At 42.3% G+C, this 17760-nt stretch overlaps 1 protein-coding gene across 3 annotated transcripts; it reads left to right on the top strand.

Moving 5' to 3' along the window:
* The first annotated feature begins 2465 nt into the window (after nucleotides 1-2465).
* atp6v0a1a (ATPase H+ transporting V0 subunit a1a) lies at nucleotides 2466-16202 on the top strand. 3 transcript variants are annotated; one of them, XM_080487833.1, is made up of 22 exons: nucleotides 2466-2586; nucleotides 3858-4019; nucleotides 4387-4465; nucleotides 5095-5192; nucleotides 5266-5394; nucleotides 6143-6225; nucleotides 6900-7026; nucleotides 7112-7194; nucleotides 7292-7385; nucleotides 8848-9060; nucleotides 9175-9325; nucleotides 9503-9642; nucleotides 10447-10613; nucleotides 10828-10918; nucleotides 11008-11126; nucleotides 11230-11446; nucleotides 11528-11635; nucleotides 11732-11839; nucleotides 12861-12878; nucleotides 13331-13448; nucleotides 13538-13709; nucleotides 15289-16202. In XM_080487833.1, exons 2-22 carry the CDS (start codon nucleotides 3903-3905, stop codon nucleotides 15380-15382), a joined length of 2526 nt encoding a protein of 841 aa, XP_080343959.1. In that variant the 5' UTR covers nucleotides 2466-2586; nucleotides 3858-3902; the 3' UTR covers nucleotides 15383-16202. The 3 variants fall into 3 exon arrangements, with proteins under 3 accessions (XP_080343959.1, XP_080343958.1, XP_080343960.1); XM_080487832.1 differs by having other exon boundaries at nucleotides 12834-12878; XM_080487834.1 differs by lacking the exon at nucleotides 12861-12878.
* Nucleotides 16203-17760: the final 1558 nt, after the last annotated feature.

Below are 17760 nucleotides of genomic sequence, written 5' to 3'. Positions count from 1 at the left end.
CACAGTCTCTGAAATGAGAGCTTCTCTCTGCAGGCAGATGCCATGCCCTCAAACATTTCCTTTAAGAAGAAGCTATATGTGAAGCTATATGACGGTCTATGTTTTTTTTAAACTTATCAAACTTGACTGTGAAATATTTTACTTCAGATATAGAGCCTATTAATCTGTGTTAATTCCATAAAACTTAATCAATATTGAGTACAAGTCCAAACAATAATTTTCTTTTTACCTCAAATCAACTCTGAAACAGCAATATCTTGAATATACTCTGCTATATTGTTCAAATTCTCTGGTGCGTTTTATTTAACGACATTGCAGTTCCCCTTTATGGCCACAAGGGGTCAGTCAACACCATCCAAAATGGCATTTCCTTCTTGTAACAGAGTGGCTGAGTGACTAAATGAATATCTTAAGAAAATGTGATTTACCTCTAAATTTTTCAAACTTAAATGAAATATTAATCTTAAAAAAATGCTTCTATTGATTTATGCTTTTGATGTCGGTTATTAACCTTATGCCTTCCTGTTAAACACATTCAGCAGGCAGCTTGTCATGTTTTATTAATGAAAGTCAATATTATTATTCCTGGAGGGAAAAATAAACTATAATAATCACATATTTATTTTGGCAACATTGAAAAAGCCTGTCTATTTATGCACACACAGTTGTCTGGGCTAAATGCCAAAGAAGAAGACTATCTAATTGAAGAAACCATATATCAATAAAATGTGCATCAATGCATTGTATTTTAAGAAAATCTAGTTTTTGTCATTGAACGATTTAAACTATTATTAAACAGTTTTTTTGTTGTACGAACCATTATAGCCAGCTCAAGAATCATATTGAAGTCAAAACTTTTGCTTCACTTACCAACCAATGCTGATAAAATGAAGGACTTTTTAAACCAACGTGAATCACAAAGTACACAAGAATAGACGCCAGGCTTCACCTGCAGTTTGCTTTCTTGTTACAGATGAAAAAGATTCCGGAAACATTTTGTTTTTTTGTGTTTTTTAATACAAAAATGAGCTGTTGATAAAAATAAATGAAGATTTTCATCTTGTGCGCCCTCTAACGGTCATATCTAGTACTTACACCAGCTCGATTTAACATATTCTATTGAGCGTCCTGTTAACACTTTCCAAGTAATAGATTACATGGGTGATGTCATTACTTCATACCCCAAAATGAGCGTGCAGGATCGAAATGTTGGTTTTATTTACTTTCCTGGGACGATTTATGTTTCAGAGAGTCTTTCAAAATATTGCAGGTTTGTAGTAAACCCACTGCATCATTCTAAAGTATTTTTATATTAACTTCTGTCAGAGTCTCACTAATGTTTACCACAATATACTGTTGTGACTAAAATGAATTAAAAGGAAAATAATGGATGAAATTAAATGGTTCCAAACTTCTGTTCGTGACAAGAAGATAACCAACATTAAAGATTAAATAAAAGTTGTTGTTTTAATGTATCCATTGGAATATTTTGCTCTTCTGATCAATATGCACTCGGTAATAGATTTTTTCTTCACACTTTTGTTTTAAATCATCAAATATTTGTCTCAAATTTATGAAGGAAAAAAGAAAATGAATGTTTTTGTTAATTAATTTGGTCAAAAAAGAATCAAGAAAAATCTCTCAAGACAAGTCAAAATAAGAAAATAGTTTTTATCCAGGCAACATTGTGTGAATGATTTCAATGAATAGGATCTGTCTGCTATGTTTTATAAGAATAGAATAGAATAGAATAGAATAGAATAGAATAGAATAGAATAGAATAGAAATACTTGATCAATCCCAGAGGGAAATTCTATGCAGTGTTGCTCCACACAGAATAGAACACACCGAATATATAGAATTGAAAGTAGAAATAATAATGAGACGAATACAATTTCAATAAGTAATATTAGATATTTATATTCAGGGTGAACATTTATATAATGGCAACTTGTGTAAGTATAGAAGAATGAAATTAACAGAAAGACACAACACACATGATTTACAAAGAAGAGCTATTTTCTAAATCGGTATAATGAATATTTCAAGCTCCAAAAACAATGCATAGTTTCATTTTACAGTATTACTGACATCATTATCTCAGAATTATAGGAAAAGTTCCTTGATGAAAAAAGCTTGCTTTTATTTTATTTTCTATAGCAAGGTGTTGTGATTTGTGAAAACAAGGATCTTACTTTTTAAATGAACGCAATATTAAATATCAAATATAAGACCTTATTTTAAAGACGAATAAAACAAATCAAAATGAAAAGAAATACTGAACTCTGCTATTTAATTTAATGACATATGAGTGTAATTGCACCATCTCGCCACTGGGGCGCTTTTACACCCGTCAAGGAAGAAAGCAACATTACAAACGATTCCGGTGATGACTTTCAAAATAAACACTTCCGCAGCGCTGTGGCGCATCAGGTTCCCGTCGCTCGGGGTGGTTGTGTTTTATTGTGGAAGATCGTAGCCGGGACGCTTCCGCTGGGGAAGGTCGCTGCTGGGCTGAGTTCTGAAGCCTCGTAACAACAAACTGAGGAAAACCAAGAAGAGAGCGACACAAACTCCACATAAACGGTAAGAAAAGAAGCTTTAACTGAGCTTTTAACTGATTATCAGGTTTAATTGAACCATAAGTCTCTTACGCCTCTGGTGGTGATGATGTTAACGTGAGCTAAGCTGGCTAAATATTTCTCAACAGGTGTGCTAATATAGTTAGCATAATTTTTTAAAAGCCCCTTTTAAACTTCAAACTGAGTTTAAAATGTTTTTAATATAATTTTACAGTGCTAACATTTGTAGAAATGTTAATATTAATCTTGCGAGAGCTCATGTCGTGCTGTTACTTTAACATTAATCTAAGTAATGTGACCAACGCCGTCAGTTATTGTGAAAATTCAGTCCTTAGTCGGATTAAATCTGAAATTCCTTTTTGAGAAGAAGGATTCTAAGTTAGTTTTGGTGGCTGGATTTTGAGATCGGTCGGGTACATTTGGTTCCTCGGCCGCTTCCCGGTAGCTGTGTGACTTGTTGGGCTTTGACAGGTGAAGCCTCAGGTGTTTGGAGAGGGCAGCTAACATCACGTCCTCTTCCGTTAAAACACAAAGAGATCAATGCATGACTTGTCTCCACTTCCAGTTTTCATGTTGAAATGTACTTACTATAAAGTGTTACTTGTGTCAGTGGTGCTGCTCGAACGCTGTTGCAGCTTACGAGAGCCGCAGGTCACATGCTGCAGCCGTATAATCCACAGATAAGCCCTGTGTGGTCCTTGTTTTATAGTAGGAGGCAGTGCTGCTCAGTTAACACGTATTCACACTAAAACCATCATAATTAAAAAAAAACAAAAAACACCTTCTATATTAGCATTAAATATTGCACCTGCTCTGTATGAATAATCTGAGCCTACAGTTTATTTAATATTGTGACTGGTCTTTCACCTTTACCACATTCCTGTGCCGATCATGGGATCAGCATGAGACCTGGCATATTAATTTTCTTTCTTTGTTTCTGTCACATGTCCGGCTCGTGTTAAAGTGGCACAGACCTGATAGAAGCCTCACTCATTAGTGATCTTTCCTTTAAGCTTCTCAGATCCTTCACGCTTTGCTGAAGTAGTGTGTATTTACAACCGGGGGATTGTCAAGCTTTTTGAAACCGAGACCACGAGCAGTGAACGATTAGAATGCCACGATTCACCCTAAATTATAACGAATATTCATATACGTGAATAGGCACAGTGATTCATTCCAGGTTACCGCAATAAAGTCAGTGAACACAACTCTTTCCCGATTCACAGGAATGTTTGACCGTCACTAATGAACAATGTCACTGCTGGATTGTTTCAGAGCTTGCGATCGGTTTGAGGGCGCCGACTGTTCACATCCACCAACATGGGGGAACTCTTCAGAAGCGAAGAGATGACGCTGGCTCAGCTCTTCCTCCAGTCCGAAGCTGCCTACTGTTGTGTCAGCGAGCTGGGGGAGATCGGGATGGTGCAGTTTCGTGACGTGAGTCCACTCTTTGTCCATTTGTCTTGTGTAGATTTTTTAAGGGTTTCTTTTTTCAAACGTGCCACAGAGAGCCTGTAGGTGAAGCCTCAATAACTACGTATTGGTAAGGGTGGTGGTGACGAATGCCCCTGCATCAGTAACACTGCTGAGAAAGTTGCATGCCTTGAGCATCATGTGCTCGCAGCTGACTCCTCGTTCCACGCATGAGGAAAGTTCATTCCTGAGAAATCCTGAGGGCAGCTTTGTGCTTTTATAGAATAGAAAAGTTGTGTCTTCTCGTCGAGACACGTGGCAGACTTTCACACAATTTAAAGACAATCAACAACTATTTCATTAATGTTCTCTTTTGTGTTTCTTTTTGCAGCTAAATCCCGACGTTAATGTTTTCCAGCGAAAGTTTGTCAATGAAGTGCGACGATGTGAAGAGATGGACCGTAAACTGAGTACGTTTCTTTACCATGACACCAGCCATGCATGGCAATGAGCAATGTGGTCCTGCTTTCTCTCCACTCGGAGTTCACACACTCTGAAAATATCGCAAAAATTACTGAGTGAAATGGTTTTCCAACTGAAAGCCGGGAGCATTACATTTTACTCAAACAAAACAACAGTTCTAGTTGGTCCTGTTGGGCAAACATGTTTAAAATCTGAAATGATTTCAGAATGATATTTAATTTCTACATTTTTGTCTTTCTGAGAAAAAGCTTTCCAGTGGAAGGGGGTGTTCCAGCTTTGATTGACATTTTCAGTACCTAAACAAGTGTAAAAGTGACACCGCCCAAGCTGCATAGACATTTCACTCGATACAGAAGTAGGAAGTGCAGGAAGAGAACGAGGCATTGTTTGATAATTATTTGGAACTGAACCTGAGACGAATGAAAAGCAAACCCTTCAACTCAGGATCGATACGAGATACATGTATTGTTTTCACTCAAGCACTTTCAATGGAGTTATAAACATGTTACAAGCAATGTAACTTTGCTTTAATCAAAGGTGTGTTGGGAAGTGTGGATCTTTCCGTTTTACACTTGCTTTGACCTCACTGAAAGAAAACGCCTCATCTCCCTCACAGGGTTTGTGGAAAAAGAAATCAAGAAGGCCAACATCCAGATAATCGACACAGGGGAGAACCCGGAGGTTCCTTTCCCCAGGGACATGATTGACATGGAGGTGAGTGCGGCGTCTCTAATGGAGCAGCGGGCTGTGTCACATCCTGCTCACCTCTCCGTCTGCTCCGTCCCAGGCCACCTTTGAGAAGCTGGAGAACGAGCTGAAGGAAATAAACACGAACCAAGAGGCCCTGAAGAAGAACTTCCTGGAGCTGACCGAGCTCAAGCACATCCTGCGGCGCACGCAGCAATTTTTTGATGAGGTCAGCGTCACGGCGGCCTTACACAGCAATGTCCTCAGGAGAGAATCTGAGGGAAGAGTGACACTTTTATGGCTGTAAAAGCTAAAACCATCATCATAATAATAATAATAATAATAATACATTGTATTTGTTATGCACTTTACATTTAAACAATCTCAAAGAGCTACAGAAAAATAGAAAAGAAAATAAAGAAAAATAGTTAAAAGAAGAGGTAGGTCAGGGCGAGAAAAGTCTGTTAAAGTTTAAAAGGGACACATAAAACATTTAAAAAAAAAAGGCTTTTTTAAAAAGACAGGTTTTTAGTTTAGATAGAACTATGTACAGATAAATCATGGTGGCGATTTTAAAGGTATAAAGGCAATATAGAAGGAAGATAATGATTGATCTGTAGGTGTGAGGAGGGAGACCTTGTTCTGAACTGAGACAGGGACATGAATGGAGAATGTGATGCGTGTTGTTCTTCCACACAGTTATCACTCTGTCTCTCGGTTGTCGGAGCCACCTTTGGCCGGCATTACTTCTGCTTCACTGCCTTCACAAACAAAGCTCTGTGTTCAGTCCTCTTTATTGGTTTGCTATGAGTCTTAATTGAGGTGAATCATTGAGCCAAATGGAGTGTGGAGCTGCTCAGATATTAACCGGGGGAGCGTTGCCGTCTGTGGGTTGTTTTTTTTCTTTTCTTTTTTTCAAATTGATGTCATCGTTTTTTTTTTGTCATTATGCATTAATTTGTTGAACTGTGATGCAGATGGAGGATCCCAGTTTACTGGAGGAGTCGTCCATTCCTCTGGACACTAACGAGCCCACCAGAGTGGCTCCGCTCAGGCTGGGGTGAGGCTTCTTCTTGTTTCCCCCCCTCCTATAAATCCAGAGGATTAAGGATTTTCTTCCTTGCTGTGAACTTCGACCATCTGTGTGTGAATCTGGAGCGTCACAACCAGTCAATCACCTCCGACCAGGTCACACTACTCTTCTTACTCGGGCGACTGTGGTCGGCTGGAGCAAGCACATTCTCAAATCTAGTAACGCTCTACTCTGATAAGAAGGAGGAAGGAAACACGAGCCACAACAAAATAGTGAAGTCGATCTCCCCTTCATAGCAATTAAAGCTACAGCACCGTTCTCTCAAATTTAATAAATTGTAAAATGACACCATGTACATGCCTTTGCCTCCGGTAAAGCCGGCTGCGTGCTGGACTGTCTGCAGTTACTCAATAAAAGATCTTTTCAATGCTAGTTGGCATTCACTGAGACTAAAAAGTGCTGTATGAAGTTTGCTCGAGGCTTGTCTTTTCTGTGAAAGAACAAAACATGTCTCTCTGTAAATCCTGGGAGGAGTTGGAAATGTATAATAACATTACTGTAATCTCAGCGTTAATAGTTATTTTAGAATGTCATTTTTCCCAGTTTGAAGGCCCCTCTCTGCTTTCATCAGAAATCCCAACCAATTTTTTTTTTGGTTGATTTAATCTGTTGTAAATAGCAATAAATTGCCTGTGCTGCAGATTTGTGGCGGGGGTCATCGGTAGGGAGCGTATCCCAACCTTCGAGAGGATGCTGTGGAGGGTTTGCCGAGGAAACGTGTTCCTCCGACAGGCCGATATCGAGGATCCTCTGGAGGACCCAGCTACGGTTAGTATGGCGCCTATACAAACCTCTGCATCCTGTCGGATCAAATCAATCTGACTTTGTCCTTTACATCTAAATGACTCCGCAGGGCGGCCAGGTCCACAAGTCGGTCTTCATCATATTCTTCCAGGGAGACCAGCTGAAGAATCGAGTGAAGAAAATCTGCGAGGGGTCAGAGACGTGATCACGTTCGACCACTTTCTAAAATCCCGAACCACTGACAGATGTGTGACTGTGTGTGTGTGTGTGCGCGCTCGTCTGTCCCCAGATTCAGAGCCACTTTGTACCCGTGTCCCGAAACCCCCCAGGAGAGGAAGGAGATGCTGGCTGGAGTGAACGCTCGCATCGACGACCTGCAAATGGTAAACGCTCAGAACAGAGAGCCCCGACGCATTTCTGACTTGTTCAGTAGTTCTCTCTTCTTTCTTTTTTTACTTTCCATTTCCTCTTTGTCAGCAAAAATGTTTTTCTATGGAAACTGAGTCAAAAACACTTGTAGAAAGTAGCAACTAAGACAAAACTGGTTCTACCACCAGCATTTGTTCTAACACTTCCAATGAGTTGTGATTGTGAAATGAATTCTGTTGTTCTCCTTGTTCCTGCTGTAAACTTTCCTCCTGAACCATTTATTGCCACTACAAGAATTTGATCTAGAAAGTATTAGTATATTACACAATGGAATTACATCTGCCAGTGTATGTGAGGTGTTCGAACATGCAAGAGAGTATAAATAAAATTCAATGATAAACAGTCCTATAAAAACATGGGCAATAGGAACATGAGTCGCAAAGCGCAGCTCACGTGTCCACAGATCACATAGATTTATTGGATGTGATCTGGGGACAAACTTCAGCTCGTCTGAGTGCACATGTTGATCCTGCAGGTTCAAAGGCTTTAAAATGTTTTTGGTTTGCAGAGAGTTTGACGCCAGGAAGGGTGGGAGCTGAGATCTGTGTGAGGAATGTTAGGAGGACGTAGGAAAAGCTGTAACACTGACACATCGGAGATGTTCAAAGTTGCACTGTTGAGCGTGTCTGTGTCTGTCAGTGCAGAACTTCTTGTTTTCCTTCTGTGTGGGAGTTTATTCAACTATCTTCTGCATCTGTGCACCATCAGCTCTGTACTCTGTGTACCAGATCCTGCTACAGTTGTCGCTGGTTGTTTATGAGAGCCGAATGACACCGATGTGAGAGAAAGCCAAGCTATTTAAAAAGCTGTCTGGCCATTGCCCCGGTAACGGTTGGGACTTTGGCTGGAGGCAGACATTGCGGACCGTTCAGTGTCCTGCTGTTTGCTCATGATGATGATGACCTTTAACTGTGACTCATACAGCAGCAAGCTGAGTTTTTTGTGTGGAAACACTTAATTGGTGCTGAAAATCATGTGTGGAGTGATTTACTGCTGCTGGTATTATATTGGCTATAATGAACCTTCTTTTTATTCTTCCTTGTGTTCTCTCTCGCCAGCTGTTTGAAGCAATTTGATTTGTTACTGAAATGTACAATATAAAATAACGTCACCTTGGCTGTAATCCCAGCAGAAGCTCGTCTCCTTTCCTTTGAGTCTATTAGATGTTTCTTCAGCACAGCAACTTCCACTCCTCTACAACCGCAGTGCTGCCTGTTCTTCCATTCTTGTTTTGTCTCGTCCTGTCTAGTAGTTGCAGCTTTCCATTTGCACCAAAATAGTGTTTATTAGATTTTTATCTCTTGTAAAGTGTGTGTCGGTACTCGTACACTTTTCCTTTGTCCATGAATTGTTTTTGTTTTGAGATATTACCGGGGCTCGAAGGTGAAGCGTTTGTGCTGGTGTTCTTGCTCTCAGGTGCTGAACCAGACGGAGGATCACAGGCAGCGAGTCCTGCAAGCTGCCGCCAAGACCGTGCGAGTTTGGTTCATCAAGGTGAGGAAGATGAAGTCCATCTACCACACGCTCAACCTCTGCAACATCGACGTCACCCAGAAGTGTCTGATCGCCGAGGTGTGGTGTCCCGTCTCCGACCTGGACGCCATCCAGTTCGCCCTGCGCCGCGGGACGGTGAGTAGGCGTTGCGCGCGATGACGGACTGACCCGAATCTGTCGAGTCACTTCCGACATGTTGAGCGGCTGAGGCGGCGCGGGAAACAAAAGGCGTCTCTTTCTGCCCTGCAGGAGAAGAGCGGCTCCACTGTGCCTTCCATTCTGAACAGAATGCAAACCAAGCAGACCCCGCCCACCTACAACAAGACTAACAAGTTCACCTCAGGCTTCCAAAACATTGTGGACGCTTATGGAATCGGCAACTACCGTGAGATTAACCCAGGTACTTGTGCTACTGCGTCTGTCCTTCCCTACCTGAAGCAGTTTGCTTTTTCTGTTTGGACAAATGGTCTGTTTGTCCAAACCTTTGTCCCGCCTCTTCATTCGTCATTACCTTTCATTTCAAGTGTCGCTCCTGTTGTTTCATGCACCGCACCAACCACCCCCTCCTTGTCTCCAGCTCCATACACCATCATCACCTTCCCCTTCCTCTTTGCCGTCATGTTTGGCGATTTGGGCCACGGGACACTCATGACGTGCGCTGCTCTGTACCTGGTGTTGAGGGAGAGCAGGCTGATGGCCCAGAAGAATGACAATGAGGTATGGAGCCCTTCATGGTCATCTCATCAGTCCCACAGCAACATTACCAGGTTCCTTTACGCTCCAGAGATAGTACAGATGTGAATGAATCATCAGAAAATACTTCAAGAAGTAACACATGATAGAGGAATAGGCCATCTAGATAGATCAGTTCATGAGAATTGTGTGTCAGCCGGTTGCTGCCGACTAGTACCTCCTCCATACTGTTACTATTAGGTTCAAGTAGCAATAGCTTTATCATTGTGTGTATGAGAAAGAGGATAATGTGTATATGTGAGAATATCAGTATCGGTGGAAAAGTATAATTATAAAGACTCCCAATTTAAGATTTGGTGTCCAGATTAGAGAAAGCAATTTCACACCTGAGTAGTGGACAGATGTGGAAACGTTTTAAAAGTTAAATGAAGTCTGTAGCTTGGAATATGGCGAAGCCTCATGATGTTAAAGAGCGACGTGTTTTTTTGTTTTTTTTGTGTATTTAGCCAACTTCCCATTCGCTTTGAATGGGAAATGTTCTGCGACTGTTTGCGATTTTTGTGGAACTGTTTGCCGAATCGTTAACATAAGTCATCGCCCACTATTCTAGAATTATGTGCTCCCAAAGAAAATCCAGCGGAAGAAAAAGTATTGCAGATTATAAGTAGTGTCCTACACATAGGCAGGTACACAATAACTGCACGATGATAATGTAATTACGTTTGTAACGCCGGTTTGAGAGGCGAGTTCTTCAGTTTTTCTTGCTGAAACTTCAACCCGTATTTATCTTGAGATGTAAGTGTGTTGTTGTTGTTTTCCCTGTGGCAGATGTTCAGCATGTTGTTTGCGGGCCGTTACATCATCCTCCTCATGGGAATCTTCTCCATGTACACCGGCATCATTTACAACGACTGCTTCTCCAAGTCCCTCAACGTGTTCGGCTCCGGGTGGAGCGTCAGGCCCATGTTCATGCCCCAGAGAGGAGGCAACTGGACGTAAGGCCTTCATTTAAAAATTCTGAAACCGGACTGGAAAACTGGAGTTGTTTGATTTCTTCAATGCAACATTAACAGTTAGTTTATAGGGATAATTACATAATTAAGCTTTGCGTGTTAATAAAACTTAATTATTTCAATTCAATATACTTAAACTCATTTTAAACCTTCATGCTGCTTTAATTCACGTCATTCATGTGTCCTCTTCCTTCAGCGAAGACACTCTTACTGGAAACCGGATTCTGCAGTTGGACCCAGTAATAGACGGAGTCTTCAAGGGGCCATACCCTATCGGCATCGATCCAGTAATTCTCTCTTGTCCTCTACCGTCCCACATTTCTTCAAAATGTTTGTCTTTAGTAATTGATCCTAACACGTCTTATTTATCCTTTAGATTTGGAACATTGCTCTTAATAAACTGACGTTCCTGAACTCCTTTAAAATGAAGATGTCTGTGATCCTGGGCGTCATCCACATGCTGTTCGGAGTCTCTCTGAGTCTCTTCAACCATCTGTGAGTCCTGCATCCAGACACTTTGTATTATTTAGAATATCAAACCTGTTACATTGACGACAACTCAATGTCTGTGTGTGTTTGATTTGTTTGTTTTTTACAGGTATTTCCAGAAGCCGATTAATATTTACTTGGGCTTCATCCCAGAGATTGTCTTCATGTCCAGCCTGTTCGGCTACCTCGCCATCCTGATCTTCTATAAGTGGGTCGCCTATGACGCTTGGACCTCCAAGGATGCTCCCAGTCTCCTCATCGCCTTCATCAACATGTTCCTCTTCAGCTACAGTGACCCCACCAACAAGCCTCTCTACAGAGGACAGGTCAGACTCACACTTGCGTCCAGCTTTCCCCCCTGGCGTGATCGCTGCAGGCTCACTCTGTTCTTCTTCTTGTGTTTGTAGATGGGCCTGCAAACATTCTTGGTGCTGGTCGCCCTGGCGTGCGTTCCCTGTATGTTAGTGGTGAAAACCTTGATTCTCAGGAGGCAGTATTTGTGGCGGAAAAACTTGGTAAGACGAGGAAAACAAAGCGGTTCACCAACACTGTGGAACAAGTCCACATCCAGTCAGTGACTTTCTTCCTTCCTTCCTCCCCCCCCGTCGCAGGGCACACAGAACTTTGGTGGAATCCGGGTGGGCAACGGGCCCACCGAGGACGAGGCTGAGATCATCCAGCATGACCAGCTCGCCCAGCAGAGCGACGAGGAGCCCGAGGTAACCGGACCGCGTTCTCGTCCAGCGTCAACGCCTCAACCTTCCGTCCGTGCTAATTCTTTGTCACGGCACAGGAGCGGCAGGGTTGTGATGGAAGTTATAGGATCTTTTCACATCTTGAATAATTCAGTCGCTCCGCCGGCGTCGGAAACACAAACTGGTATCTTGGGTTTCCGCTTCTCCAGTGACGACGGAAAACCTCAGTCTGTGGACAGGAGACGTGTAAAAGCTCCTACAGGCTCTTTATTGTCGAATGTTAATGGTTTTCCTGATTGTTTTGCTTTTGTAGTTCATGAAATGTCTTATTTGATTCTGACCATCGACTCCTGGGTCATGTTAAGGTTGTAAATAAGTTTCAGGAGGACGTCCACATTTATTGGTCTGATTAAAACAAACTCCGGTGCAGTCGCTCCATTCGCGCCGTCCTTATATGGACCTGCTGTCAGAGCAGCAAACAAGCAAAGCAGATCCTTCCAGAGCGGCTCTCTGCCTGTTCCCAAGTAAACCTGGGTGCAGTTTGGTGGGAGCGAGAGCACAGCATGACCCAAAGAGCTCGAAAACACATCCAAACAGACGACCTCAGCGCCTCAGCTGTATCCTTGCATTGCACTGTGGAGGATCTCCTGGAGTTCAGTTGCAGGATTCAGAGTTTTGTTCTCATTCTCACATGATCGTGTAGGGGCAAAGTGTAAGAGACTGGAATACACTTATCTCTCTCCTTTTTTTTTTTCCCATCTTTAATCTGGGGAAGCCCACAACAACAACTGTCTGGAAGGATAATCCTGTCTAATCTGAATCAATGTAGAAGAAGCAATGAGTTCTTATTTATTGACCTGGAATAATCTGAAACTGAAAATGTGCAGTATGTTGTTATTTCCTGAAGTTGTGTTGGCTTCATCCAAATGTTTTTTGTTTTGTTTTGGTTTTTCTCATCCCCCTGCTGTTGACTGACTTCTCGCTGTCTACATGTGTGTCTGTGTTGTCAATAATCAAGCGTTCCCTTTTGTCACCTGCTTTCAAGGCCTGTGAAGAGGAAGAGGTAGGACAGGAGCTCACGCTGCACCTCCACCCCCTTCACCCCCCTCTCCTTCCCTCTGACACGCATTTCCAGCTTTTCTCCCTTTACAAACCGCTGCTCTTAGCTGTGTGTGTGTGTGTGTGTGTGTGTGTGTGTGTTTGTGTTAGTGGGTGTGTGGTCTTGTTGACGGTGGGTTGCAGGGATTCGTCAGTATTGGGTTCCACTGTGGCGGTTCTTCCTCGCAATCTCGGTGGTGTTACATGAGGGATCAGCAGGGCTGCTGAGTCTTTGGGTTTCACGGGGCGCTCAGGCGAAGGCGCCCGTTATAATTCCCCGGGGGAAACTTGCTGCAAATGGCTTTTCTGTCCCGCACGAGAATAATCCCACACACACAATGAAGCAGACTTCTCTTTTATGACCTGCTTCGCTGAATGCGCTTCTCATGCTGCCCCGCGCCTCTGGTTTCCCCACAGTTTAACTTTGCGGATGTTGCAGTCCACCAGGCGATCCACACCATCGAGTACTGCCTGGGCTGCATCTCCAACACGGCGTCCTACCTGAGGCTCTGGGCCCTCAGTCTGGCTCATGCCCGTACGTCACCTCCAGCACACGTGCATGTCCTGAAATCACACAGCCCGAAGCGCCCGTGTGAAATGAGCCTTTTTGTTTCTTTGTCTCAGAACTTTCCGAGGTGCTGTGGACCATGGTGATGCATATCGGCCTTTCCAGCCGCAGCATGGCAGGGTTCTTCCTTCTCTCCATTTTCTTTGGCTCCTTTGCCGTCCTCACAGTTGCCATTCTTCTAATTATGGAAGGCCTGTCGGCGTTCCTGCATGCGCTGCGACTGCACTGGTGAGTTAAGAACAAACTCGAAGCCTGATTTACTCGAGGTTTTTTTTTAACACACAAACATAGGTTGAAATCCATGGAGCTACACCGCCACCTGCTGGCTGAAAATATTCACTCCACTCTTCATGTGGACCTGTTGTCCCGATACGCAGCAAATAGATTTGTAAAGAAGACGGTTAATGCGATATCAGTGGCCTGTAAATGAATCAGCTTTAGCAGAGCGGTGGGATTTATTTAACAGCTGTTTTTGAGAAGTGACAGGCATAACAAACTTCCTGACATTTTTTTTTTGTTATGATCCAAATGACAAAGGCATTGTATTTAAGATCCCAGTGACAGATTTACAAGCTGCTTTAAATAGACGAACCGATGAGAACTCGGTCATGTAACACATTTCTTATGTAACTTCAATACAAAGGTGTTTAAAGGTATTCGCCAGTCAATTTGTGCTCTAATTACAAACTAACAACTAGAATATATGACGCTCTTGTTAGAGTCGTGATTGTTTTTAACCCTTTTTGCGTCTGTGTGGAACAGAACCGCTCGTTCCCACAGGAGTCTTTTGTTCTCCGCTCATAAATGTCTTTGGTTTACTGAATGTCGTCCTGTTTCATAATCCACCGGCAGGAATTCCCCTCCATAATTGTCCTTCATACGGCGCGCTGGCTGAGCGTGCTCTCGCCAACCGGCCACAGAGACGTCCACTTCTCGTTTTAGAGTTTCAAACACACACACATATATACTTTCCTAATGCTCGTGGTGCTTTTCTGGTTATTTCTAACTATTCAGTCCTGTCTGATCAAAACAAATTCACTGCGCTATGGAGTATTAAAGCGGCAATAGTCAATGCGTTCTGTGGCTCGAAGGGTTTAGCCCTCAGTCGAGACTCACAGGCTCACAAAAGAATCTGACACAGCAAAATCCACTTGTAAAAAAAAAAAAAATCAAATAACAGAAATATTTACAGCTGTTTGAAAGAGCACACAAACCTCGTGACGAATGTGTGTGTGCGCCATCAAAATCCTTGACGCTCGCATCAGAACATGTATATAAAAATGAGATCGAGACGCTGAAGTTTCTTTAAACGTGTGTGTGTAGTTTTGCTACTATAAGAAGAGTTTTCATTCACAGAGGTACTTGGAATAATGTGATTGTGGAGAAACGCAGAGTGCAGAAAACACACGGGACCCTTTTGTCTTAATTCCCCTTTAATTCATCTCAGTTAAGTTTTTTAAGTAATTCAGCAGGAACGTACGATCCAAACGTTCACGCCGTACTCCACAAGTCATTTCTACAAACATTGCCTAAACTAATATTGTGTTAAATGACTCGACCCCGCTGCTGTGGAACGACAGACATTAGAGGCGCCTCACTTTGAAGGTCATCCAGCCGTCACTTAGCGTGGAGGTTTTAAAAATAGGCTCCGATCATTGAGCAGGAGGGAAACAGAAGAAGCCCCGGGGTGTAGACATGGAATGAAGAGCAGGGGTCACCAGACTGCTCCACTCAGCAGGATCGTCACCTGGAAGCGCCGCGGCGCCGTCACCGTCATCGCTTCATCGATTTTCTGTTTCTCTCACAGGGTGGAGTTTCAAAACAAGTTTTACACGGGCCAGGGCTTCAAGTTCCTCCCCTTCACCTTCGAGAGCATCCTGGACAGCAGATTTGAGGAATGAGACGTCCGCTCTTCTTCTCTTTGTCTCCGCTGCGGTGTTGGTTTGTGATCTTTGTGTGATGCTCTGTACACCTCCTCGTTGTCGATGGAACCCTGAGCGACGCCTCCGACTCCCGTCGGTCTCGCCACTGGGCGTTTCACTCTTCAATTCAGGAGCGTCGACTCACAATTCATTCCCTGACTTAATCTGTTGTGTCTTGTCTTAGTGAAGTCTTTATTTTATCTGTGTTTTTTTATTTTATTTAGTTTGATATTATTTATACAGGTTTTTGGTTTTTTTTCCTTCAAGAAATGTGTGTTTTTCACTCTGGGGAGCGTTGCACTGTGAATCATTGGAAACAGACTCAGATTTGATCCCGTGTAGAGAGTGGCGGAGGCTTTTCCTTCTGCCTCGTGTGTTTTCTTTTCCCCCGTCGCTGTAAATCGGCTCGGTTTAATTAGCGACATCTCGCAATCGCAGCAGCTTAAAAACACAAAACCTTTCATATCTTTCATAAAGCTAACTGATCTGAAATAGAGCGATGGAGCTCCAAAGGGAAAAACAAAACGAAACAGAAAGATCCTCTTTGTATTTACTTTTTTCTGGTCTTGTTGTAAGGAATCGGTCTGTGTATGTGGAGTGAATGTTCCATGAAAATCCAGCACACTGAGATTAAATTGTCTGTAGCAGTCAAGCTTTTGATTTCCCCGTCATGTATGCTGCTTTAATTTATGTCAAAACGTCATTTATACCGTCACACCTGGAAGAAGTGCAGAACTGTTTCATCACACTAATGTGAATGCCTCTGCTAATAAAGTGGAACGAGCTGGTTTAAACGGTCTTTTTGAGTTTTTCTTTCTGAAAGTTACCCTCCTTTGATCAGGGATTATAACATTTTCATTCTTCAAATTATGAAAACTGGTTTCTAAAAGTGCTCATCACATATAGATTTTCTACAGTTTGATGTTTTAAGTAGCAAATATTCATAAATAAGGGTTGAAATCTCCACATAAATCAACTTTTGAACTTTTAAAATCAAATTTTATACACCACACTGATTTTGCATTGCAGATGAATGAAGCTTGATATTTGAAAACACTTGGTGGCGCTGTCGAGCTGCAGTGATCTTAACGCTTTATGTGTTCCTCCTCACTGTTCAACCGACTTTAACAAAACATCCAAACTATCTTTTTACAAGTGAAAGATTTGCACTTTCTTCGAAAGCTAAATGGGAAATACCCAGAAGTGCCCCCTTGTCCATGTTTAAAGATATAAAGTTAAGTAATAGAGGAAGAATTGTTCTTATTTTAAAGACACGATGGTGTCGGCTGGGTTGGATTGATCTGCTAAAGATGTTTTAAACAGTTACAACAAACAGAATTAATACTTTATATGGAAAAACCTGAGAAAGTGCGTCATTTTAACAAGTATTACTTCTTGGTACGATATAAAGCATGAATGGTGTCTCGGTTCAAGCCCGTCACACTCTTCACACACCCTGATCTGACACCTTGTTTAAACTCTGCTGATCCTGCAGGAAACTGCAGCTTTAATAACATTTTCTTTTTTAAGCGTACCAACGGTCCTCTGCATGCAGAAGGCACTCGTTTGACGTCAAGAGAGAAAAACACTGAAGTGTTGGGTGTCAAAATAGGTACAAAGATGAAAACAAAATGACTAATGTATTAGTGAGTTATTAGTACTTCACAATATAACTTTTAATCTCATTTCGACGAGCGTGGGCTGAGTCTGATTACTTTCTGTTGGCTGGGCCGGGAAACCAGCGCTGTTTGTACTTTGTAATGTTATTATCTAATACACAGTAAAATCTAAAAGTAGGGCATGCCATCTCCAGCCCGGCGTGTTTGCAACGTGGGAGGCCTGACTAAGAAAACTTTCAAGCTCTCAGGGGATGAAGAACACCATGTCCACTATTCACTTCTGCACTACAACAGCCCAGAGTCATAATACAGCTTTTTATTTATCTTCGCTTTTTTTTTTCTTCTTCTTCTTCAAGAGCTCATTTAATGTGATATTTCCCAGTAAGTGGAGTCTGACACCGGGGTGAGGGTGAACTTGCGTAAGAGCCCCAGAAAAATCCCGTCATGTTTACACTTGAAAAATCCCAACGAGACCGCACTTATTATTTTGCTCCTTTATCGGAGGCGGAACTTTTAAGAACCTGGCAGAAATCCGTCTGCAGGAACGCCGTGTTTCTTTGAGAGTTCAGACTGCGTTTATTTTGTTTTGTTTTTTCCCCCCCCTGCAGGATAACAGAGATGCTTTCACAGCTGCCTCAGTGTCTCTTCAATCCAGGCTCAGAAAAACCAGGGGCTTCATTTATGAAGAGCAACACGGACTAAAGAACTTGATTTACAAAATAAGTGTTAGAATTGAAC

The sequence above is a fragment of the Lipophrys pholis genome (genome assembly GCF_963383615.2).
Source record: "Lipophrys pholis genome assembly, chromosome: 19".
Taxonomy (NCBI): domain Eukaryota; kingdom Metazoa; phylum Chordata; class Actinopteri; order Blenniiformes; family Blenniidae; genus Lipophrys; species Lipophrys pholis.
The sequence above is the reverse complement of the archived record's forward strand: the minus strand, read 5'-3'. Positions and strand labels throughout refer to the sequence as shown.